This window comes from Mytilus galloprovincialis, chromosome 10 (assembly GCF_965363235.1).
Source record: "Mytilus galloprovincialis chromosome 10, xbMytGall1.hap1.1, whole genome shotgun sequence".
NCBI classification, from domain to species: Eukaryota; Metazoa; Mollusca; class Bivalvia; order Mytilida; family Mytilidae; genus Mytilus; species Mytilus galloprovincialis.
In genome coordinates, this window is record NC_134847.1 from 64627975 (window position 1) to 64653955 (window position 25981).

Consider the following 25981-nt stretch of genomic DNA (forward strand, 5'->3'; position numbering starts at 1 on the left):
TAGGTATCTTCGAATTTACCTCCCTTACCTTACTTGTAAATTTTGTATAATAAAATGTCAGGTTTTGGACTAATTGCAAAAAAAAAAGGGTTGGTGATAGTAGTTTTCAAATTTTTTTTCCCAAATTTCTCAAATTCCAAATTTTTGAAAAGTTTGAAGAAGAAATCTTTAATTGCACAATATTGCGCAATAGATTTGTAGGATCTTGACATTTGTTTTGTGTCAGAAACCCATATTATGTCAAAATTTGAACACAATCCAAATTCAGAGCTGTATCAATCTTGAATGTTGTGTCCATACTTGCCCCAACTGTTCAGGGTTCAACCTCTGCGGTTGTATAAAGCTGCGCCCTGTGAAGCACCAGTTTTAATTTTATTTATGATTTAATAAAGAGTTTAATTTTTATGCCCCACCTACGATAGTAGAGGGGCATTATGTTTTCTGGTCTGTGCGTCCGTCCGTTCGTTCGTCCGTTCGTCCGTCTGTACCGCTTCAGGTTAAAGTTTTTGGTCGAGGTAGTTTTTGATGAAGTTGAAGTCCAATCGACTTCAAACTTGGTACACATGTTCCCTATGATATGATCTTTCTAATTTTAATGCCAAATTAGAGATTTTACCCCAATTTCACGGTCCACTGAACATAGAAAATGATAGTGCGAGTGGGGCATTCGTGTACTGAGGACACATTCTTGTTCAATATATTTCTATTTTCAACTAATTAAAGTTATTTGAAATGAATTGACAAACTTGAATCTTAAAAACAGGTCATTTTAATTTTTCACTTTTAAAGTGGCTTCGAAAATGTAGTATTAGTAATTGAATAAGATAGCTATATATAAAAAATCATAGTATAATTGTTTTTTAAAAATATGTTTAACAGATTTTTAAAGTTGATGATTAAAAGATGTAACATTGATATAATGTAGTAAAAGCATTAATTTTTTTTTCAATTTTCAGCCATCAAAAATAGGAAAGGACTGTAAAGTTGTTGACACATTGTACAACTATGAGTTTGATCTGAATATCCTGAAGAAAGATACAGATTATAATGTGACAGCTGGAGAATTCTCCTACTTACTAAATATCTGTCAGGGGGTAAAGACAGCAAACACTGGTTGTGGATCTAATACAGCTGTTTGTCAAACTAAACCAGCAGATAAAACTTTCCATAAAGATTCAGGTAGGTTTTAGGTTTCCAAGTGTTGCATTATATGCTAAATACTGTATTCATTGCTCTCAAATTTCTGAAGTTCGAATGAAGAGACTGTCATTCATGTCAAGTAACACATTATACCGGCTTGGTACGAAAAAAATCAACTCTACAATTTATTGGAGCTAATACTGAACTAGTTCCTGGAAGTTGGTACAATTTTCAAAAAAAAACCAAGGAAAGATAAAAAGGCTACATAGTGCTGAATAAATTGGTAATAAACATTTGATTTATTTGCTCTGCTCAACAATATTTGATAATTATTACTGACTAATATGGTAAAAATTATGATTGATAATTATTCCTTATTTACCTTCAGGTAATGTGAATGCTGGGTTGGTGTATGATGAAGGGGAGATTACTCTTACATACAATGAGGGAGAGCCATGCCATAGTGGTAAATTCAAAAGGAAAACAATCATTACTTTCTCATGTGACCAGTCTGTTACTGGAAGAGATGGACCACATTTTATCAATGAAACATCTGATTGTATCTATCAGTTTATATGGCCAACCAGATATGCCTGTCCTCCATTTAGAACTGGAGAATGTACAGCACAGGATTCAGTTTCTGGGAAGACTTTTGACCTTTCAACTCTAGCTATGACAGACAACAATTATGAGTATATTGATTACACCAAAAAGAAGAAGTACATCTTTAATGTCTGCAGAAGTCTAGTGCATAAGAAAGGTAAACAAAAGTTTTTGTAGTATTTGAAACCAATGATTTGTTATAGTACATCTACAGATACTCAGATAAACTGCAAGCGTAACTTTTTATTTTGTTGTGAGTAATAGCTCATACTCAAAGAATTCTCAATCACTACCTAGATAAGCAACAGCAATAAACAAGCTGTTCCTTCAATATATAGTTATTTACTGGTATACTTTCTCCTGAAGATGAATCCAATTTATGAAGACCAATATACAAGGTCAGATTTTAAAATTTGAATAAGTAGAAATCTCTGTTGGCTTTTTATTTATGATTTTAAAGAAATATGCCCCTAGCTTTTAGGCCAAAATATTAAACAACAATCTGCTATCCCTGTAACAGCAGCAGTCTTCTTGGGAAATACATTATCTTTTCTATGACAATTATGACATCTGATGCATGTAAAGTACTACAATAATAATGTTTAAAATTACAGGTCAGATCTGTCCATTTAATTCAGCAGCATGTGAAATTGATTATCAAAGTACAAATAATACGTAAGTATTATAACTTATTCTTTTTAAAAGGCCTATTTGTGTATTTTTCGTCAAAATATAAATTTTTCATATATGTCTTTATCAAGGCTTAGATATGCTTCAACTAGAAAAGGTAGTCCAGGAGCAATGCCATTATAATACCTGACAATTCTATATGAAAATACATAGAGTTTGTGGATTTTTCAAATGAATTGCAGACTTGAAAAAACTGAGAAAATGCAAGAACCAACTACATCCATTAATCAAAATTGTTTTCTGAACAACATGTCTCTTCTACATATTAAATTGGTTCAAGCATGTGCTCAATATTCCAAACCCCTAAATCTATTATGTGTCAAAACCACTAAATAGCTATGACAGACAACAATAGGCCTATTTGTGTATTTTTCGTCAAAATATAAATTTTTCATATATGTCTTTATCAAGGCTTAGATATGCTTCAACTAGAAAAGGTAGTCCAGGAGCAATGCCATTATAATACCTGACAATTCTATATGAAAATACATAGAGTTTGTGGATTTTTCAAATGAATTGCAGACTTGAAAAAACTGAGAAAATGCAAGAACCAACTACATCCATTAATCAAAATTGTTTTCTGAACAACATGTCTCTTCTACATATTAAATTGGTTCAAGCATGTGCTCAATATTCCAAACCCCTAAATCTATTATGTGTCAAAACCACTAAATAGCTATGACAGACAACAATAGGCCTATTTGTGTATTTTTCGTCAAAATATAAATTTTTCATATATGTCTTTATCAAGGCTTAGATATGCTTCAACTAGAAAAGGTAGTCCAGGAGCAATGCCATTATAATACCTGACAATTCTATATGAAAATACATAGAGTTTGTGGATTTTTCAAATGAATTGCAGACTTGAAAAAACTGAGAAAATGCAAGAACCAACTACATCCATAAATCAAAATTGTTTTCTGAACAACATGTCTCTTCTACATATTAAATTGGTTCAAGCATGTGCTCAATATTCCAAACCCCTAAATCTATTATGTGTCAAAACCACCACTTAAAACTTCAATCCTTTTGAAACACTTCACATATCCTGTACATACCTTAGATCATTAGAACTTTTATTTTATAAGATAAACTTTGTTGTATTATGGAGACTGTATATAAAACTAAAGTACTGCCTTATTACAGCTAATTTCCTGATGCATGTAAAACAAAACTTTGGTTAGCTTGCTTGCTTTGTTTGTATATTGTACAATCAGTAGAATAACACCCAATTAAATTCAAATATTATGATATATACAGGTAAAACTATGCCTATATAAATTGTTTAAAGATGTCAATCTTATTTACAAAGCTTGAATAAACAGTTATACAAACAAAGCAAGCAAGCCAACCAAAGTTTTGTTCTACATGCATTAGGAAATTAGCTGTAACTCTGAGTCTAGTTAGTTATTTGATCCATAATGGTCAACAGATCAATTTGATAGGGCTTTAAGACTTGCTAAGCCATTGCAAAATTGATAAGCTGTATTTGCTCTAAAATTTACTGTTTACTCACTTGAGGATGGTGATTAATCCATTGAATACCAGTTTGTACCAGGAATAAAAAATGACAGCCATGTTATTGTAGGAAAATTGGGTAAATTCCAGGATGAAAAGATTTAGAGTAAACTTGTAACTAATGGTTATGATAATGACTTTGAGGCCATTGGAATTATATTTACAGATATCACAACCTTGGGGAAGTCAATGCACAACAGGTTTTAGTGGATAATGGCAAAGTGGAGTTATTCTACACCAATGGAGAATTGTGTGAGGATGGCAAAACTAAAGTGTCAACCCGAGTTATATTCTACTGTAGTCAGTCAGTTAAGGTGAGTATAGCCATACTAAAGTGTCAACACAGGGCTTGATATGGGTCGAGGGCTGATACCAGGGCCACTATGGAAAATGCCATGTCATAATAAAATTGAGAATGGAAATGGGGAATGTGTCAAAGAGACAACAACCCGACCAAATAAAAAACAACAGCAGAGGGTCACCAACAGGTCTTCAATGTAGCGCGAAATTCCCGCACCCGGAGGCGTCATAATCTCTATTTATCACATATTTTCATACTGGAGAAAAAAGAATGGATATATCAGATCATGTATTTAAAATATTTTCAACAAAAATTCAAAACAAATTTGATGAAAATATAAAAAAAAGTATGTTTTTGATTGACAGGTTAGTGAAAGTCAAATTTGGGTTTTCAAGGTCTGATATAGATATTGGCCCTGATGGCAAATAGCCACCCTTATAAATTGTTTTTGAATGACCGGTTACTGGAAGTCAAATTTGAGGGCATGATATGGGTTTTCATTGGCTGATATTGATATTTGGTTTTATTCAGGACTCACATCCTGGTGGACATTTTAGAGTTGGCTGTGAACACCATTTTGTATGGTCTACAGAAGCTGGATGTCCTATCACAGAAACAGTGGGAAACAATTGTACTGTTACCAACCCAGAAACAGGTCAGTTAAATCTTTCTGTCATGCCAGATGAGATTTTTTGTCCTTACAACTTCATTTATGTTTTAAAAATTTCAGAAGATATCATTCATGGTCTGTTTTTGGATAAATGTTTTTGAAGACAAGTCATAGGCATGTTATTTCAGAGACAAATCTTTTTGCACAGACATATTTAAAAGAAAGAAGAGTGAGACTACAGATCTATGTCAGTTTCTCAAAAAAAAAGAACACCTTGATTTTTAACCGGATTTTTGTGACAAAAATGTCGGTTATTGATTTGGGGATGTACGGCGGGCGGGCGGTCGGGCAGTCGGGCGGGCGGGCGGGCGGCAATCAAATGTTGTCCGTGCATTAACTCATGAACCGTTCAACCAAAGCTTTGAAAATTTTAATATGTTGTTACTGACAACTAAATGAAGGTCAAGTTCAATAATGGCGATTTTGACTTTTACCGTTCAGGAGTTATGGTTCTTGAAAGATTGAAAAATGAAGTTTCCAGTCGTGTCCGTGCATTTACGCATGAACTGTTCTACCAAAGCTTCCCAAATTTTAATATGTTGTTACTGATGACAAAATGGAGGTCAAGTTCAATAATGACGATTTTGACTTTTACCGTTCAGGAGTTATGGTTCTTGAAAGATTGAAAAATGGAGTTTCCAGTCGTGCCCGTGCATTTACGCATGAACTGTTCTACCAAAGCTTCCCAAATTTTAATATGTTGTTACTGATGACAAAATAGAGGTCAACTTAAATAAAGACGATTTTGACTTTTACCGTTCAGGAGTTATGGTTCTTGAAAGATTGAAAAATGGTGTTTCCAGTCGTGTCCGTGCATTTTCTCATGAACCATTCAACCAAAGCTTTTGAAATTTTTATATGTTGTTACTGATGGCAAAATAGAGGTCAAGTTCAATAATGACGATTTTGACTTTTACCATTCAGGAGTTATGGTTCTTGAAAGATTGTAAAATGGCGTTTCCATTCAAGTTGTTGCATTTACTCATGAACCATTCAATCTAAGCTTTTCAAATTTTAATATGTTGATACTGATGACAAAATGGAGGTCAAATTTGATATTGACGATTTTCACTTTCACCATTCATCAGTAATGGTTCTTGTGATATTGCCAGGACACAAATAAATATTAATAAATCCGGTTTGCTGTCGTTGTGACAGCCTCTTGTTTAAAACCGTTTCAGTTTTGTTCACCTTTCGTTTATGTTGTGGACATTTCATACCGTAGCTGACTTTAAGATGTGTATTAAAATTAGATCATACAATTAAAATAAACCACTAAAGTTTGCTATTATTACACATGTAGATATAGTATTGACTAAATAAGAACTAAAAAGTAAATATCAGTTGGTATTGTCAATCCTCATTTGATTGGCACGAAGTATGAAATACAACTAACATAATGACACAATTGCTAAGAGTACTCACATTTTCATAACTGATACAATTAATATATTGATCATGTACTCCTTGACCTAAGTATTTAAAAACCACTTCAAAGTGACAAAAATATCAAAAAATAGATTTTTTTTTTTGTCATCTAGGGAATTTTGAATTGATGGCGGATCTTTTATGCTCTTTGGTGAATTGTTTATAACAATTCCAAGCTTATATGTAAGACCGTATAGAACTCAACATATTGTTTAGACACTAGTCTTTTATTGTAGACCATTTGTTAATCTATGATTGAGTTGCTGTCAATTTACATTTAATCCAGTTGTCCTTATATTTATATTTGCCAGTGCATACACTTACAAGTAAAAATGCAACATTCATCATGTACCGTGTATCATGTCAACAACAACCATATATAGTAGAATAAAATCTACAACTTAATGTTAGTTTATGTCGAGCCTGCAACTTTTGTTGCAGAAAGCTTGACATAGGGATAGTGATCCAGCGGCGGCGGCAGCGGTGTTAGCTAACTTCTTGAAAGCTTTATATTTTAGAGGGTGGAAGACATGGATGCTTCATACTTTGTATATAGATGCCTTATGTCCAATGTCCTTGACCTCATTTTCATGGTTCAGCGACCACTTGAAAAAAAATGTCAGTTTTTTTGTAATGTTGAATTCTCTCTTATTATAAATAATAGGATAACTATATTTGGTATATGCATATCTTGCAAGGTCCTCATACCCGTCAGACAGTTTTCATTTGACCTCGACCTCATTTCATGGATCAGTGAACAAGGTTAAGTTTTGGTGGTATATTCAGTGTATGGAAGGACTGTAAGGTGTACATGTCCAAATAACAACAACAACAACAACAACAACAATACTTTATTTTAAGAGGGTTACACAGTTAGCTATATAACTAATCTTCCCTGAGGCCCTCGTAATGAAAAATCAAACAAAACACAAACATATACTAGTACATTGCATACATACATTAGCATAAAAAGTCAAGTGTGATAATAATGTTCAATACAACTTGATAAAATGTGATGAAAAAATAAACATGATGACATGATCAGTTTTTTATATTATTTATACAGTTAGGTTGATTTCAATACTTGATCTGCTATTTTGTATTTGAAAGAATTAATATTTGTAATATTTCTTAACGGTATTGGCAAATTATTCCACAAGTATGGTCCAGAATACATAAAAGATTTTTTGAATAATTCTGTTTTTGGTTTAGGGAGTATGAGGTTTCCTTGAACAGCATTTCTCAAGGGGTACGGATTTCTGTCTGAAACATAATGAAACTTGTTAGTAAGATATGATGGGGCATCATTATTAATACACTTAAATGTCATCACTAACTTATGATATTTTATTCTCTGTTCAACTGTCATCCAGTTTAAGTGTTTGAATAAGGGTGCAGAAGGAGCGAATGGGTCTGTTTCTAGTATTAATCTAGCAGCCCTCTTTTGTAATTTTAATATCCTTTTTAAACCCTCACTGCTACAACTACTCCACACTATACAACAATAATCAATAAGTGGCAAGATATAACCATTATAGAATAATTTTCTGCAGTCTAGATTTAGAAATTTTTTAATCTTTAATAGTAGATATAGTCTAGATGATATTTTTGAGCAGATCAAGTCAGTTTGGGTTGTCCATGTGAGGGAAGGGTCAATTTTAATGCCTAAAAGACTTTCGCATGTGGAAGATTGTATCACTTGATTGTTAATAGTTAAACAACTCTCATTGTAATGTGGCATTGCTCTTTGCTTCGTTCCAATAATCATATATTTTGTTTTATTTTTATTGATGAACATATTGTTATCATTGCACCATGCCTCTACACCATGTAAATCTTCTTGTACCTTTGACTGAAGAGTTTGATAACAATTACCAGAAAGATGTAAGGTTGAATCATCGGCATATAAATCAGTGCAACAATTTTTCATATAAATAGGAAGGTCGTTGATGTATAATATAAACAGAAGGGGGCCTAATATGGAGCCTTGGGGAACACCATACTTGAGATGAAGTTTTTCAGAATGAGCATTACCAATTTGTACTTGTTGAGTTCTTTCATTCAAATACGATTGAAAAAAAGAAACAGCAGTATTATCAAATCCATAAATTTCAAGTTTTTTTACAGAGGATATCATGATCTACTACATCAAAAGCTTTCTTAAAATCCAACAGGACTGCTATGGCAGGTGTCATCAGACCTTGACCTCATTTTCATGGTTCAGTGGTTATAGTTAAGTTTTTGTGTTTTGGTCTGTTTTTCTCATACTTTATGCAATAGGTCTACAATATTTGTTGTATGAAATGATTGTAAGGTGTACATGTCTAGCGGGCAGATGTCATCTGACCTTAACCTCATTTTCATGGTTCAGTGGTCAAATTATTTAATACTATATGAAAAAGGTCAACAATATTTGATGTATGGAAATATTTTATGATCTATGTGTCTATCGCACAGGTTTTATTTGACCTTGACCTCATTTTCAGGGTTCATTGCTCAGTGTTAAGTTTTTGTGTTTAGGTCTATTTTTCTTAAACTATAAGCAATAGGTCAACTATATTTCTTGTATGAAAGCATTGTTAGCTGTACATGCCTGCCTGGCATGGTTCATCTGACCTTGACCTCATTTTCATGGTTCATTGGTCTTTGTTTAGATATCTTGGTTAATGTTAAGTTTATTTGACAGTTGTAATAAAGCTTTATATTTAGGACTATCAACATAATATCAATGATAAGTAAAGAAGGCAAGACACTTCAGCGTGTGCACTCTTGTATTAAATATAATATCATATTTGGAATAATTTTACAGGTCATGTCTTCAATTTGAATGGTTTATCAAAGAAAGGTTTCTCAATAGAAGACAAGAGAGGCCATACATTTGATCTACAGATCTGTAAGGCTTTACAGACTTCCGACTGTGTCGGGACCTCTGGTAAGGTTTTAGACTTGAAAAGTAAATATTGATAAAGTACAATATCAGTACTATAAAAATTGAAAATAAATTCACTGAAAATAAGAAAAAAGTTTCATTATTTTTTGAAAATAAAAAAGGTAAAAAAAGAATTTAAAAGCAAGTGTTTCTCACTAAGCTCTCTTCGCAAGAAGTCAGTGTAGCTGAATGATAACAAAATTTCTTAAGCCTTTGAAAGCGTCAACTCAAGTTTATAAATAGTTTTAAAGATTGATAAATTTTGATATAGGTAAAATATCTACATATGAGTAAAATTGCCATCACAGGTCACTTAGCACCTGAGACATTAACAGCTACCTTTGTGGTAAAAGGCTGAAATGACTGACTAGGCCACCCTACTCCTACTACTACTAGTTTAAGTTTGAATCATCTTATTGGAGGTTATTTAAAATGATTTGTTGTGCAGGCTTAAATTGATAAGTATCTGTTTATATATTTGTATGGATTATAGTTATTATCATAACCTATTACTTTTATAACAGGTGCTTGTCAGAAAGAAAAGTTAGGATTGAAGAGAAAATGGAATGCTGGGAATGCTAACAGTCAGCTGGTGTTAGATGATGGAATCTTGATGCTAAATTATACTGGGGGAACTTCCTGTCATCACAATACATTCCAGAGGAATACAGTTATTAACTTTGTGTGTTCTAAAGATGCAGGACAGGGAACACCAGTGTTTGTTGATGAATCTGATGATTGTACATATTTTATTCACTGGAAAACTGAACTAGCTTGTGAAGAAAAGGTTTGAATTATAATGTTGTCTATGTTTTTGTAATTTAATGGTGATCAAGTGTGAAATAAAATTGAGAATGGAAATGTGGAATGTGACACAGAGACAACAACCCACCCAAAGAGGGGAATACTTCTTTCGGAGGGGAGGAGAAATGTGGAATGTTTCACAGAGACAACAACCCGACCATAGAGCAGAATACTTCTTACAGAGGGGAGGAGAAATGGATGATTTCTATCTCCATTGTGTTGTTTCATAAGTTTCCTTGCAAATATTGTCAAGTTCAAAATTGTGGGGAAAAAATAAGGAAGTATATAGTTTAAACAGTCTTTCCAACCACTGTCCTGTTCTGTTGACTAGAAGACTATTGTGGATTCATCATTATTTGTTGGATACCAATTTTCGTGGTTTTTGTGGGTACAGGTGAACCACCAATTCAAATGTTCAAAGAATATCATATTTTTGATAGGCTTTGTATACAGAGATTGGCAAAACCACAAAATCAAATATCCACGAATATGCAAGTTTTAAGCAATCCACGAAATTGATACCCACAAAAATAAATGAATCCACAGTAATTATTATTATTATATACGGTATCTTTAATATTTTGCTTCTAATGGTCATAGCTAGGAGTATCATTAATGTTATGAAAGCAACCTTGAATATTAAAATCTGTTATTGTGAATCTAACAAATACAACAGCTATTGTTCTCTGTTTAGTTTATTCAATGGGGCCTTTAAATTTCTTGCAAGAGAAATCTATCACTCACTGATTAATTTACCTGAATAAAAAATTGAACTGTCAATGATGGAAATACATGTACAAATAAGTAATTATGAAACTGCATGTGATGTTGTATTTATTCAATCAATAACACATTTTCAATTTGTTTGATATAAACACTGATTTAAAAATTAAAAGTTGATTTCTGATCAAATTTCAACATTTTACCTATTGAAATTTTCTTTTTTTTAGTCTGTTCATAAGTAAAAACTTGAAATGATAATGTTTATATAAAGGTCTTCATAAATGTATTCTTTATAACTGAACAACCTCAAAAAACATGCAAATTCTTTAAAACATAAATGCATGCAGTAGCAGTAGTAAAAAAAAATCAGAAATTAACTTTTTATAATTAAATCAGTGCTTATATTGAACAGATTGAAAATATATTATTGATATTGAATAAATACTGTATCACATGCAGTTTATGTGAGTTTATTCATGTATTTCAGTGAACAAAGAAGATATTTTCTGGTCAGGCAAATTAATCAATGAATAGTGATAGATTTCTCTTGGAAGAAATTTAAAGGTCCCATCAAATAAACTATACAGAGAACAATACCTGTTGTATTTGTTCAATGGGACAATAGAACTTACAAAAGTTTGAATGGACAGGTAACTTGCAGGTGAATCTATGGAAAACTATGATAGGGTTCGCAATAATATTATTTTAATATTCTGAAGTCAGCATATAACATTCTGTTTGTTTTTACTGCTAAAGTCATCATTGGAAGAATTAGACTGAGGTATGTTTTAAGAAATGGCTGTCATGATTTCAGAGATTTTCAGATTCATTGAAATAAAATATAAAATTTATTGCAGATACTTTGCACAGCTGATATAGGAAAGGACAAAACCTTGGACTTAAGTCCTTTAATTAAGAGATCTGGACACCATTTGGTCTTACCATCTTCATCACAGACCACAAATGAGACATTTTATATCAATGTGTGTGAACCTTTAAACCCAATCTATAATACATTGTGTCCACCAGGAGCAAGTGCTTGTTCTGTCAAAGCAGGGAGTAAACCTATTGTAAGTAGTAGCTGTATTTTCTGTCTTTATAGATAAATATTGTAAATTGAAAAAATATTGCTAGGTCTTTATGTAATGCAAACAATACACTTGATCAATATTGTATTGATAAGAATGCACATTCTGATATCTGATGCTTCTATTTGCATGCAGCTTTTCTGGAAATCGCATTTAATCTCACATTTTAATCTATTCATTTAAAATTGTAATAATTAATGTGCATAATAATTTCTAAAGTTACAGTATATGCGTGTGATTTAAACTTTTCAATAATTTAATACATCTATTGGAATTAAGAAGACTTTACACAATCGTAAGTATTTTGATATCATTAGAAAGTCAAGAATTAAGAATAATGTACATTTTAATAGATTTGTTGGTAGAAAACATACATATAAAGTTCATTGTTTTATTCTTCTTGATATGAAATTCTTCTCCTTGTGATTTAGTTTCAATGATAATAAATATTCAAATAACTACTCTAATGTTGGCTGTAGTTGAAAAAACTATAACATTTCTTTGAAAGTTCTTAACATGTTGTCTGTAAGTCACTTGGCAAATGACATTGTAAAAATTCATTTAAAAAAATACTAAAGATGGAATGTGTACAATTCCAGATATTTTTTTTTTTCACGGCTCGTCCTGAAAACAGAAAAAATACATACATAAAGCGCACCTGAGTATAACACGCAGGTACAATGACAGAGAAAAAAACCTGCAGCTTATTTAACGATTTTAACGGTACTATAAACTGTGTTTATGTGTGTTGTAGAGCTTGGGTAAATTAAAAGCCAGACCATATAACGACACAAAGACTGGAAAAATAACATTAGTATATATACATGGTAATAAATGTCCTTCAAATGATAAGCAGAATGCATCAACTAGGATTGTATTCAACTGTAAACCAGGTCCTGAACAGGTAATGCATATTGTATTCAAATATGTGTTTATATAATCTGAAATATAATAGACACTTAGAGTTGTAAAGATTGTAGTACAATTGTAACAAAAATTTATGAAACATAAAAATAAGAAGATTGCCAATGACACCACTCTCATCTAGAGACATGATGTAGAAGATAACAACTATAGATCACTTTAAGGCCTTCAACAACAAGCAAAACACATACTGCATAGCAAGCTGGTATTATTGTTCATTTCAATTGTACAAACAGACAAAAACACCATGTTGAAGCCTAACAATAATTATTCATCATAAATCTTTTTTTTTTATATTTCATGCTCTTTAGTACTTAATTACAATTCTTTTTAAAAGAATTAGACAAATGCAGTCATAAATTGAAAGAAGTAATGAAATTCTGAATATAATGTTCATTATGTAGAAATTGTGTGTAATAATACCATGAACTTCATTTAGTCTCATTCTAAGAATTGATACTGCTGAAAGCAGAAAATCATGATATTTTTTGGCATATTTAGGTACATGTACATATTTTAAACATCAATGCATTATTTTTATAATGGATGATACTATTTAATCTTACAGGGTGAACCACGTCTTGAGTCTGTCTCAGTAGATTGTGTTTATAATTTTGTATGGGATACTAATGTTGTATGTCTTTAATCTTACAGGGTGAACCACGTCTTGAGTCTGTCTCAGCTGATTGTGTTTATAATTTTGTATGGGATACTAATGTTGTATGTCTTTAATCTTACAGGGTGAACCACGTCTTGAGTCTGTCTCAGTAGATTGTGTTTATAATTTTGTATGGGATACTAATGTTGTATGTCTTTAATCTTACAGGGTGAACCACGTCTTGAGTCTGTCTCAGCAGATTGTGTTTATAACTTTGTATGGGATACTAATGTTGTATGTCTTTAATCTTACAGGGTGAACCACGTCTTGAGTCTGTCTCAGCAGATTGTGTTTATAATTTTGTATGGGATACTAATGTTGTATGTCTTTAATCTTACAGGGTGAACCACGTCTTGAATCTGTCTCAGCAGATTGTGTTTATAATTTTGTATGGGATACTAATGTTGTATGTCTTTAATCTTACAGGGTGAACCACGTCTTGAGTCTGTCTCAGCAGATTGTGTTTATAATTTTGTATGGGATACTAATGTTGTATGTCTTTAATCTTACAGGGTGAACCACGTCTTGAATCTGTCTCAGCAGATTGTGTTTATAACTTTGTATGGGATACTAATGTTGTATGTCTTTAATTTTACAGGGTGAACCACGTCTTGAGTCTGTCTCAGCAGATTGTGTTTATAACTTTGTATGGGATACTAATGTTGTATGTCTTTAATCTTACAGGGTGAACCACGTCTTGAATCTGTCTCAGCAGATTGTGTTTATAACTTTGTATGGGATACTAATGTTGTATGTCTTTAATCTTACAGGGTGAACCACGTGTTGAGTCTGTTTCAGCAGATTGTGTTTATAATTTTGTATGGGATACTAATGTTGTATGTCTTTAATCTTACAGGGTGAACCACGTCTTGAGTCTGTCTCAGCAGATTGTGTTTATAATTTTGTATGGGATACTAATGTTGTATGTCTTTAATCTTACAGGGTGAACCACGTCTTGAGTCTGTCTCAGCAGATTGTGTTTATAATTTTGTATGGGATACTAATGTTGTATGTCTTTAATCTTACAGGGTGAACCACGTCTTGAGTCTGTCTCAGCTGATTGTGTTTATAATTTTGTATGGGATACTAATGTTGTATGTCTTTAATCTTACAGGGTGAACCACGTCTTGAGTCTGTCTCAGCAGATTGTGTTTATAATTTTGTATGGGATACTAATGTTGTATGTCTTTAATCTTACAGGGTGAACCACGTCTTGAGTCTGTCTCAGCAGATTGTGTTTATAATTTTGTATGGGATACTAATGTTGTATGTCTTTAATCTTACAGGGTGAACCACGTCTTGAGTCTGTCTCAGCTGATTGTGTTTATAATTTTGTATGGGATACTAATGTTGTATGTCTTTAATCTTACAGGGTGAACCACGTCTTGAGTCTGTCTCAGCAGATTGTGTTTATAATTTTGTATGGGATACTAATGTTGTATGTCTTTAATCTTACAGGGTGAACCACGTCTTGAGTCTGTCTCAGCAGATTGTGTTTATAATTTTGTATGGGATACTAATGTTGTATGTCTTTAATCTTACAGGGTGAACCACGTCTTGAGTCTGTCTCAGCAGATTGTGTTTATAATTTTGTATGGGATACTAATGTTGTATGTCTTTAATCTTACAGTGTGAACCACGTCTTGAGTCTGTCTCAGCAGATTGTGTTTATAATTTTGTATGGGATACTAATGTTGTATGTCTTTAATCTTACAGGGTGAACCACGTCTTGAGTCTGTCTCAGCTGATTGTGTTTATAATTTTGTATGGGATACTAATGTTGTATGTCTTTAATCTTACAGGGTGAACCACGTCTTGAGTCTGTCTCAGCTGATTGTGTTTATAATTTTGTATGGGATACTAATGTTGTATGTCTTTAATCTTACAGGGTGAACCACGTCTTGAGTCTGTCTCAGTAGATTGTGTTTATAATTTTGTATGGGATACTAATGTTGTATGTCTTTAATCTTACAGGGTGAACCACGTCTTGAGTCTGTCTCAGCAGATTGTGTTTATAACTTTGTATGGGATACTAATGTTGTATGTCTTTAATCTTACAGGGTGAACCACGTCTTGAGTCTGTCTCAGCAGATTGTGTTTATAATTTTGTATGGGATACTAATGTTGTATGTCTTTAATCTTACAGGGTGAACCACGTCTTGAATCTGTCTCAGCAGATTGTGTTTATAATTTTGTATGGGATACTAATGTTGTATGTCTTTAATCTTACAGGATGAACCACGTCTTGAGTCTGTCTCAGCAGATTGTGTTTATAATTTTGTATGGGATACTAATGTTGTATGTCTTTAATCTTACAGGGTGAACCATGTCTTGAATCTGTCTCAGCAGATTGTGTTTATAACTTTGTATGGGATACTAATGTTGTATGTCTTTAATTTTACAGGGTGAACCACGTCTTGAGTCTGTCTCAGCAGATTGTGTTTATAACTTTGTATGGGATACTAATGTTGTATGTCTTTAATCTTACAGGGTGAACCACGTCTTGAATCTGTCTCAGCAGATTGTGTTTATAATTTTGTATGGGATACTAATGTTGTATGTCTTTAATCTTACAGGGTGAACCACGTCTTGAGTCTGTCTCAGCAGATTGTGTTTATAATTTTGTATGGGATACTAATGTTGTATGTCTTTAATCTTACAGGGTGAACCACGTCTTGAGTCTGTCTCAGCAGATTGTGTTTATAATTTTGTATGGGATACTAATGTTGTATGTCTTTAATCTTACAGGGTGAACCACGTCTTGAGTCTGTCTCAGCTGATTGTGTTTATAATTTTGTATGGGATACTAATGTTGTATGTCTTTAATCTTACAGGGTGAACCACGTCTTGAGTCTGTCTCAGCAGATTGTGTTTATAATTTTGTATGGGATACTAATGTTGTATGTCTTTAATCTTACAGGGTGAACCACGTCTTGAGTCTGTCTCAGCAGATTGTGTTTATAATTTTGTATGGGATACTAATGTTGTATGTCTTTAATCTTACAGGGTGAACCACGTCTTGAGTCTGTCTCAGCTGATTGTGTTTATAATTTTGTATGGGATACTAATGTTGTATGTCTTTAATCTTACAGGGTGAACCACGTCTTGAGTCTGTCTCAGCAGATTGTGTTTATAATTTTGTATGGGATACTAATGTTGTATGTCTTTAATCTTACAGGGTGAACCACGTCTTGAGTCTGTCTCAGCAGATTGTGTTTATAATTTTGTATGGGATACTAATGTTGTATGTCTTTAATCTTACAGGGTGAACCACGTCTTGAGTCTGTCTCAGCAGATTGTGTTTATAATTTTGTATGGGATACTAATGTTGTATGTCTTTAATCTTACAGGGTGAACCACGTCTTGAGTCTGTCTCAGCAGATTGTGTTTATAATTTTGTATGGGATACTAATGTTGTATGTCTTTAATCTTACAGGGTGAACCACGTCTTGAGTCTGTCTCAGCTGATTGTGTTTATAATTTTGTATGGGATACTAATGTTGTATGTCTTTAATCTTACAGGGTGAACCACGTCTTGAGTCTGTCTCAGCAGATTGTGTTTATAATTTTGTATGGGATACTAATGTTGTATGTCTTAAATCTTACAGGGTGAACCACGTCTTGAGTCTGTCTCAGCTGATTGTGTTTATAATTTTGTATGGGATACTAATGTTGTATGTCTTTAATCTTACAGGGTGAACCACGTCTTGAGTCTGTCTCAGCTGATTGTGTTTATAATTTTGTATGGGATACTAATGTTGTATGTCTTTAATCTTACAGGGTGAACCACGTCTTGAGTCTGTCTCAGCAGATTGCGTTTATAATTTTGTATGGGATACTAATGTTGTATGTCTTTAATCTTACAGGGTGAACCACGTCTTGAGTCTGTCTCAGCAGATTGCGTTTATAATTTTGTATGGGATACTAATGTTGTATGTCTTTAATCTTACAGGGTGAACCACGTCTTGAGTCTGTCTCAGCTGATTGTGTTTATAATTTTGTATGGGATACTAATGTTGTATGTCTTTAATCTTACAGGGTGAACCACGTCTTGAGTCTGTCTCAGCTGATTGTGTTTATAATTTTGTATGGGATACTAATGTTGTATGTCTTTAATCTTACAGGGTGAACCACGTCTTGAGTCTGTCTCAGCTGATTGTGTTTATAATTTTGTATGGGATACTAATGTTGTATGTCTTTAATCTTACAGGGTGAACCACGTCTTGAGTCTGTCTCAGCTGATTGTGTTTATAATTTTGTATGGGATACTAATGTTGTATGTCTTTAATCTTACAGGGTGAACCACGTCTTGAGTCTGTCTCAGCAGATTGTGTTTATAATTTTGTATGGGATACTAATGTTGTATGTCTTTAATCTTACAGGGTGAACCACGTCTTGAGTCTGTCTCAGCTGATTGTGTTTATAATTTTGTATGGGATACTAATGTTGTATGTCTTTAATCTTACAGGGTGAACCACGTCTTGAGTCTGTCTCAGCAGATTGTGTTTATAATTTTGTATGGGATACTAATGTTGTATGTCTTTAATCTTACAGGGTGAACCACGTCTTGAGTCTGTCTCAGCAGATTGTGTTTAAATTTTGTATGGGATACTAATGTTGTATGTCTTTAATCTTACAGGGTGAACCACGTCTTGAGTCTGTCTCAGCAGATTGTGTTTATAATTTTGTATGGGATACTAATGTTGTATGTCTTTAATCTTACAGGGTGAACCACGTCTTGAGTCTGTCTCAGCAGATTGTGTTTATAATTTTGTATGGGATACTAATGTTGTATGTCTTTAATCTTACAGGGTGAACCACGTCTTGAGTCTGTCTCAGCAGATTGTGTTTAAATTTTGTATGGGATACTAATGTTGTATGTCTTTAATCTTACAGGGTGAACCACGTCTTGAGTCTGTCTCAGCAGATTGTGTTTATAATTTTGTATGGGATACTAATGTTGTATGTCTTTAATCTTACAGGGTGAACCACGTCTTGAGTCTGTCTCAGCAGATTGTGTTTATAATTTTGTATGGGATACTAATGTTGTATGTCTTTAATCTTACAGGGTGAACCACGTCTTGAGTCTGTCTCAGCTGATTGTGTTTATAATTTTGTATGGGATACTAATGTTGTATGTCTTTAATCTTACAGGGTGAACCACGTCTTGAGTCTGTCTCAGCTGATTGTGTTTATAATTTTGTATGGGATACTAATGTTGTATGTCTTTAATCTTACAGGGTGAACCACGTCTTGAGTCTGTCTCAGCAGATTGTGTTTATAATTTTGTATGGGATACTAATGTTGTATGTCTTTAATCTTACAGGGTGAACCACGTCTTGAGTCTGTCTCAGCAGATTGTGTTTATAATTTTGTATGGGATACTAATGTTGTATGTCTTTAATCTTACAGGGTGAACCACATCTTGATTCTGTCTCAGCAGATTGTGTTTATAATTTTGTATGGGATACTAATGTTGTATGTCTTTAATCTTACAGGGTGAACCACGTCTGGAGTCTGTCTCAGCAGATTGTGTTTATAATTTTGTATGGGATACTAATGTTGTATGTCTTTAATCTTACAGGGTGAACCACGTCTGGAGTCTGTCTCAGCAGATTGTGTTTATAATTTTGTATGGGATACTAATGTTGTATGTCTTTAATCTTACAGGGTGAACCACGTCTGGAGTCTGTCTCAGCTGATTGTGTTTATAATTTTGTATGGGATACTAATGTTGTATGTCTTTAATCTTACAGGGTGAACCACATCTTGAGTCTGTCTCAGCTGATTGTGTTTATAATTTTGTATGGGATACTAATGTTGTATGTCTTTAATCTTACAGGGTGAACCACGTCTTGAGTCTGTCTCAGCTGATTGTGTTTATAATTTTGTATGGGATACTAATGTTGTATGTCTTTAATCTTACAGGGTGAACCACGTCTTGAGTCTGTCTCAGCTGATTGTGTTTATAATTTTGTATGGGATACTAATGTTGTATGTCTTTAATCTTACAGGGTGAACCACGTCTTGAGTCTGTCTCAGCAGATTGTGTTTATAATTTTGTATGGGATACTAATGTTGTATGTCTTTAATCTTACAGGGTGAACCACGTCTTGAGTCTGTCTCAGCTGATTGTGTTTATAATTTTGTATGGGATACTAATGTTGTATGTCTTTAATCTTACAGGGTGAACCACGTCTTGAGTCTGTCTCAGCTGATTGTGTTTATAATTTTGTATGGGATACTAATGTTGTATGTCAAGAAAGTGACATACAAGTGCCAGTGTCCTTAAAAGATTGTGTCTACAAAGATGATTCTGGACTATATATAGACCTGAAGGAACTGAAGACTGATACTCCTATTGAAGTATGTTATAGATAAGATAATAGAATGATCTTGATGAGGCTTTACATGCTTGGATGTTATCCAATCAAATTCAATTTATTTGAATAAAAAAATTGTTTTCACTAAACCAATGATCTTGATTTTGCTAATTCATTCGTATTTTTTTTTTAAAGACCCCTTTTTGTACTGTGGGATTGCCTGTGATTAACAGATGTTTGGTTTAAATATGATGAACTAATGAAGAATATTTACTGATTTTCCTTATACATATATTCCATTTAGACAGATTGCTGGATTACACAATTCTTTTTAGACAGGTGTTAGTATACTAGAAATTATTAAAAGTTTTCAATGTTTCTCTTTTCCCAATATAATGATCTTCAAGTAAAATCAAAACCCTTTTTGATATATTTATAATAAATTTGCCTTAGAAACAACTTTAAAAAAATATTTAATTTGCATTAATGTTGTGTTGGTGTCTTGTAAAGATGTGTTATGAAAAATCAATGTGAGGGCTTAAAAGTCAAACCTATTTGATTTGCTAATGCAATATTCACTGTGGTCAAACATTTAACTTAAAACAGTGAAACCCTTACAGTCATGTGTGACAGCAAACTCAAGATTAATGAATAAGCATTCTGCATTATTCACTCAGGTACAAAACACAGAAAATGGGAAGACAGTGAAATACTTGATGAATATTTGTGACAAAGTAAAAACATCAACCCCTGGCTGTGGTTCTACATCTATATGTAAAGTTGATGGGGCCAAAGGGTTCCAATATGGCAGTGTTGGCAGTGGGACTTTTACAAAACTTGATGGAGATCTACAAATGTACTTTAGAAATGGAGATACTTGTCAAGGTAGTTTTATTTTGTTGAAGAAAATCTGAAAATCTATTAAGGAAAACTTGATCTTGTGACTCTATTTTACCTTCTTGATCTGTGAAATGTAAGAAATTTTGGACCAATAAACGTTACTTAATTTTTTGTCCTATTTCCTGTTTATTTTAATGATTTTAAAAGTCACTGTGTTGTAATTTTTCGTGCATTACTTTGAAATAATTTGGACGTGTATCAAAAACAATATATGGTTATTGCTTAAAACTTTCTCAGAAACTATTTATGATTATTGCATAAAACTTCCACACAAGACTTCAGGCGTATCATGCGCTCATGGCCCAGCTGTTTATTTAATTTTAGACTAAAATATGATTTTATTTTTTTGCGATTTTGATGAAAAATCCTGTTTAATTATATATAAAATTTCAAAATGAGAGTTTTAATTATTGCAATTATAACCCTGTCACATTTTTGGCTATAATAAAAACAACGTAATTATTTCTGAATTGACAGTATAACATACTCATATTTATTACTCATATAGACTGATTCATATTTGATATAGGTAATACAAAAAGTTCTGGAATGATTCAGTTTAAGTGTGATCCAGATGTACCCATAGGAAAACCAGAAATTTCATTTGTAAGTTATTATGTCAAATCTGTCTTTTTATTTAAAGGAAATTGGTTATGGTTTATATTATTCAAAAATCTTTGTGTTCCCATATGATGGTAACATTTAGTATTACAAATTTTATTATTTGAAATAAAAGAATTGAGTTTATTAATGGCAAAAACCATATTTGTTAAAAAAAAAAACAACAACAAAAAACATAAAGTGTCAATTTTTTCAAAATTTATTTGTTAGAATTGGGAAAGGTAAGTATGCTGTTTTTTGTTGCTTTTTGCATGTTGACTGACATCTCTACTAAAGAAACAACTTAGTAAATGCATAGAAGTCAAGATTGCATTTTGAACTGTTTGTAGATTAAACCTTGTCAAGCAGCCTTTACATGGAATACCAGACAGGTATGTCCTAATGTGGCTGATAGTTGTTCTCTTAGTTATGGCGGCCATATTTATGACCTGAATATCCTGTCCAGTACAACAAAATCCTGGCAAGCAAAAGATTCTGCAGGGAACCAGTAAGTTAGAAAATAAAGTTGTTCTATACAGTCAATGAACAAAAAAGAATTGAAAAATAAAGCATTTAATTAAACTTTTTAACAATGTCTTGCTTTTGTACTTTTTAAGGTTAACCTCTTGTAAAAATGACCAAAAACTAAACATTTTAAAGCCAGGGATGTAGATATATCTGAACAAGTTAGGAGCTATATGATGTAAAAGAATTTATGAAGAATAGCCAAATTAAATGAAATTATGAATGAAGTGAATTACACATATTTGTGTTATAATTGCTTTTGATATTCTTTGCATTATTGAACCAGCATAAACAAAAGTTGTACAGCCATTCTGTTCTGTATCATATTTATGTAATGATAGTAAACTGAATTTTGATGTAACTAAAACATGTTGACTTTTTCAGATATTGGCTGAATATATGTGAGGGAGTTCATAGCAACCTGAAATCAGAAAGCTGCCCAGCTACAGCAGCAGGCTGTAGAAAAACAAAATCTGGTATAATAGATACATTGGGACTGATTTCTACACAGAAACTCACAATGGATGGTAAATATTCAAATAGAACATATTTATAAAAGCTATACAATGTTTCAACTGTTGCAAGTTATAGTTTTTGAATTACTTTGATAATTGTGTATTATTGTATTCTAGAAAAAAATGAGGGAAGTATTTTCCCCCTTCTCCAAAAATGTAGTACACATAACTTCATAATTAAATCAATTATCAAGAATTACATTTTAAAATATAATATATATATTTTTCCTTGTTCATGAAATCTGATCATGAGTGCTTAAGAAGTTACAGATATGTTATCTTGGCAAAGTTTTGTCATGGCAGTAGTAGTGATTTAGAAAAGTCTCTCTTTAAGAAGGTTGGCTTAGATGTCAACACGTCAAAATTACAAAAAAGCAAATAAACAGTTAATGAAGCATCAGCTACCATTCAAAGCCAAAATGTATAATTGCACATAAACAAAAACTCATTAAGTATTCATTAGATGTTTTAACTCCTATTTTTAGCTGATGGTAAAACATTAGTATTGGAATACTCACATGGAAATTCAGCTTGTTCACATGCCAAAAGAAGAAGTGACAACCTTCTGGCTAAAGTTGTCATTAAATTTGAATGTGGGAATACAGTGGGAGGTCCTGTATATGTACCTGGGTAAGTCACTTGATATATATATCACCTCCATGCTTTCTTTAGATTTTAATTAAGAACCAAATTGTTATGATTTAATGCATACATGTATGACATGTTCCTCATCTATTCATATATCATGAACAAATGATGTTTTCTCATAAAAAAATTAAATTTTGTGTGTGTAATGCAAACTGGAATATTTTAAAACTTGATATTTGTGACAGTAAAATCATGATTTATGTGTGCAAGCATTCAAATTTACTACAGGTATTCTGATTCAAAAGGCAAGATCTTATTTAATTATTGATTTCATCAATCCCAAATTTAGAAGTAAAGGCAGTGTTACATTTTTAGAATACAAATTTGATAATAAAAATGATTTTATTTTGTAGAAGTGACAGCAATAGTTGTGTGTTTGAATTTAAATGGAAATCTCATGTGGCATGTAGAGTCGAAAGGTAATATATGTAATTGTTTATTAATGTAATTTATTTGTTGTTGAATTATTTCTCCTTTCCAACTCCCTGAACAATGTGTTGGAATCAGTGTGTCTGTATTGATGATTTGGGTTTTGATAGCATATTAAAAAAAGGATAATGAAATTAGGAAGACATATTTCATTGTCATTAGCTTGAAATCGGGAGGACAGAGGTTGCTGTCATTAACATGAAATTAGGAAGACATATTTCACTGTCATTAACATGAAATTGGGAGGACAAATTTCACTGTCATTAACATGAAATTAAAAGAACAGATTTCACTGTCATTAACATAAAGAGGACAAATTTCACTGTCATTAACATGAAATTAAAAGAACAGATTTCACTGTCATTAACATGATATTGGAAGGACAGATTTCACTGTCCTTAACATGAAATTGGAAGGACAGATTTCACTGTCATTAACATGAAATCAGGAGGATAGAGTTCACTGTCATTAAAATGAAATTGGGATGACAGATTTCACTGTCATTAACATGAAATCGGGAGGACAGAGTTCACTGTCATTAACATGAAATCAGGAGGATAGAGTTCACTGTCATTAAAATGAAAGTGGGAGGACAGATTTCACTGTCATTAACATAAAATCGGGAGAACAGAGTTCACTGTCATTCACATGAAATCGGGAGGACAGAGTTCACTGTCATTAACATGAAATTGGGAGGACAGATTTCACTGTCATTAACATGAAATCAGGAGGATAGAGTTCACTGTCATTAAAATGAAATTGGGATGACAGATTTCACTGTCATTAACATGAAATCGGGAGGACAGAGTTCACTGTCATTAACATGAAATCAGGAGGATAGAGTTCACTGTCATTAAAATGAAATTGGGAGGACAGATTTCACTGTCATTAACATAAAATCGGGAGAACAGAGTTCACTGTCATTCACATGAAATCGGGAGGACAGAGTTCACTGTCATTAACATGAAATAGGGAGGACAGAGTTCACTGTCATTAACATGAAATTGGAAGGACAGATTTTACTGTCATTAACATAAAATCAGGAGGACAGATTTCACTGTCATTAACATGAAATCGGGAGAACAAATTTCACTGTCATTAACATGAAATTGTGAGGACAGAGTTCACTGTCATTAACATGAAATTAAAAGAACAGATTTCACTGTCATTAACATAAAGAGGACAAATTTCACTGTCATTAACATGAAATTAAAAGAACAGATTTCACTGTCATTAACATGATATTGGAAGGACAGATTTCACTGTCCTTAACATGAAATTGGGAGGACAGATTTCACTGTCATTAACATGAAATCAGGAGGATAGAGTTCACTGTCATTAAAATGAAATTGGGATGACAGATTTCACTGTCATTAACATGAAATCGGGAGGACAGAGTTCACTGTCATTAACATGAAATCAGGAGGATAGAGTTCACTGTCATTAAAATGAAAGTGGGAGGACAGATTTCACTGTCATTAACATAAAATCGGGAGAACAGAGTTCACTGTCATTCACATGAAATCGGGAGGACAGAGTTCACTGTCATTAACATGAAATAGGGAGGACAGAGTTCACTGTCATTAACATGAAATTGTGAGGACAGAGTTCACTGTCATTAACATGAAATTGGGAGGATAGAGTTCACTGTCATTAACATGAAATAGGGAGGACAGATTTCACTGTCATTAACATGAAATCAGGAGGACAGAGTTCACTGTCATTAACATGAAATTGGGAGGACAGATTTCACTGTCATTAACATGAAATTGGGGTGGCAGAGTTCATTGTCATTAACATGAAATTGGGAGGACTGAGTTCACTGTCATTAACATGAAATCGGGAGGGCAGAGTTAACTGTCATTAACATGAAATCGGGAGGACAGTTTTCACTGTCATTAACATGAAATCAGGAGGACAGATTTCACTGTCATTAACATGAAATTGGGAGGACAGGTTTCACTGTTAGTAACAACAATTAAGGTTCAGAGTATACTGTGGATTCATTATTATTCATTTGATACCAATTTTTGTAGATTTTGTGGCTGCACGGTAAACCACGAAATTCAGTATTCAACGAAGTTTAAATTTTCTATAGGTTTGTATGCAAACTTTTGTAAAACCATGTAAAACCATGAAATTAGATATCCACGAAAAAAATACAAGTTGTCTGTAATCCCCCAAAATTGGTACCCAAGAAAATGAATGAATACACAGTAACTGAAAGTTTAAAGAATATTTTATGTATTTCTTAAAATTTGATTATTGTTTTTATATATAAATATATATTGTTTACATTTTCAGAGAAGAAATTGGAGTAACAAAAAATAATACTATTACTGATCCAAGATCTGGTGGAATAATTCATTTGGATAAACTGACACTCAGGTAAGAATTCTTATACAGTAAAATAATTCGATTATGCAAGCACCTGTAGTTCTAACATGATTTTAAGATATTGCTTAAAGCAATATGGATTATATGAGTTAATGTCTATCACTTTCAAACTATTTTTAATGTCCTGCACATTTCAATGCCCCCTCCATAGCAGAGGGGCATTAAGTT

The 25981-nt window shown here is 32.8% G+C and overlaps 1 protein-coding gene across 1 annotated transcript in view; it reads left to right on the plus strand.

Moving 5' to 3' along the window:
* The window catches only part of LOC143048115 (cation-independent mannose-6-phosphate receptor-like), a 56750-nt gene that overhangs the window by 23615 nt on the left and 7154 nt on the right, over nt 1-25981 (plus strand). The window contains exons 21-37 of the mRNA XM_076221590.1: nt 957-1179; nt 1529-1900; nt 2358-2418; nt 4118-4265; nt 4784-4907; nt 9160-9282; nt 9804-10066; nt 11664-11876; nt 12649-12798; nt 19663-19842; nt 20477-20684; nt 21229-21305; nt 21650-21807; nt 22209-22351; nt 22825-22969; nt 23341-23406; nt 25721-25804. Of these exons, the coding sequence (XP_076077705.1) occupies nt 957-1179; nt 1529-1900; nt 2358-2418; nt 4118-4265; nt 4784-4907; nt 9160-9282; nt 9804-10066; nt 11664-11876; nt 12649-12798; nt 19663-19842; nt 20477-20684; nt 21229-21305; nt 21650-21807; nt 22209-22351; nt 22825-22969; nt 23341-23406; nt 25721-25804 (2738 nt within the window). The remainder of the gene's footprint in view (nt 1-956; nt 1180-1528; nt 1901-2357; nt 2419-4117; nt 4266-4783; nt 4908-9159; nt 9283-9803; nt 10067-11663; nt 11877-12648; nt 12799-19662; nt 19843-20476; nt 20685-21228; nt 21306-21649; nt 21808-22208; nt 22352-22824; nt 22970-23340; nt 23407-25720; nt 25805-25981) is intronic.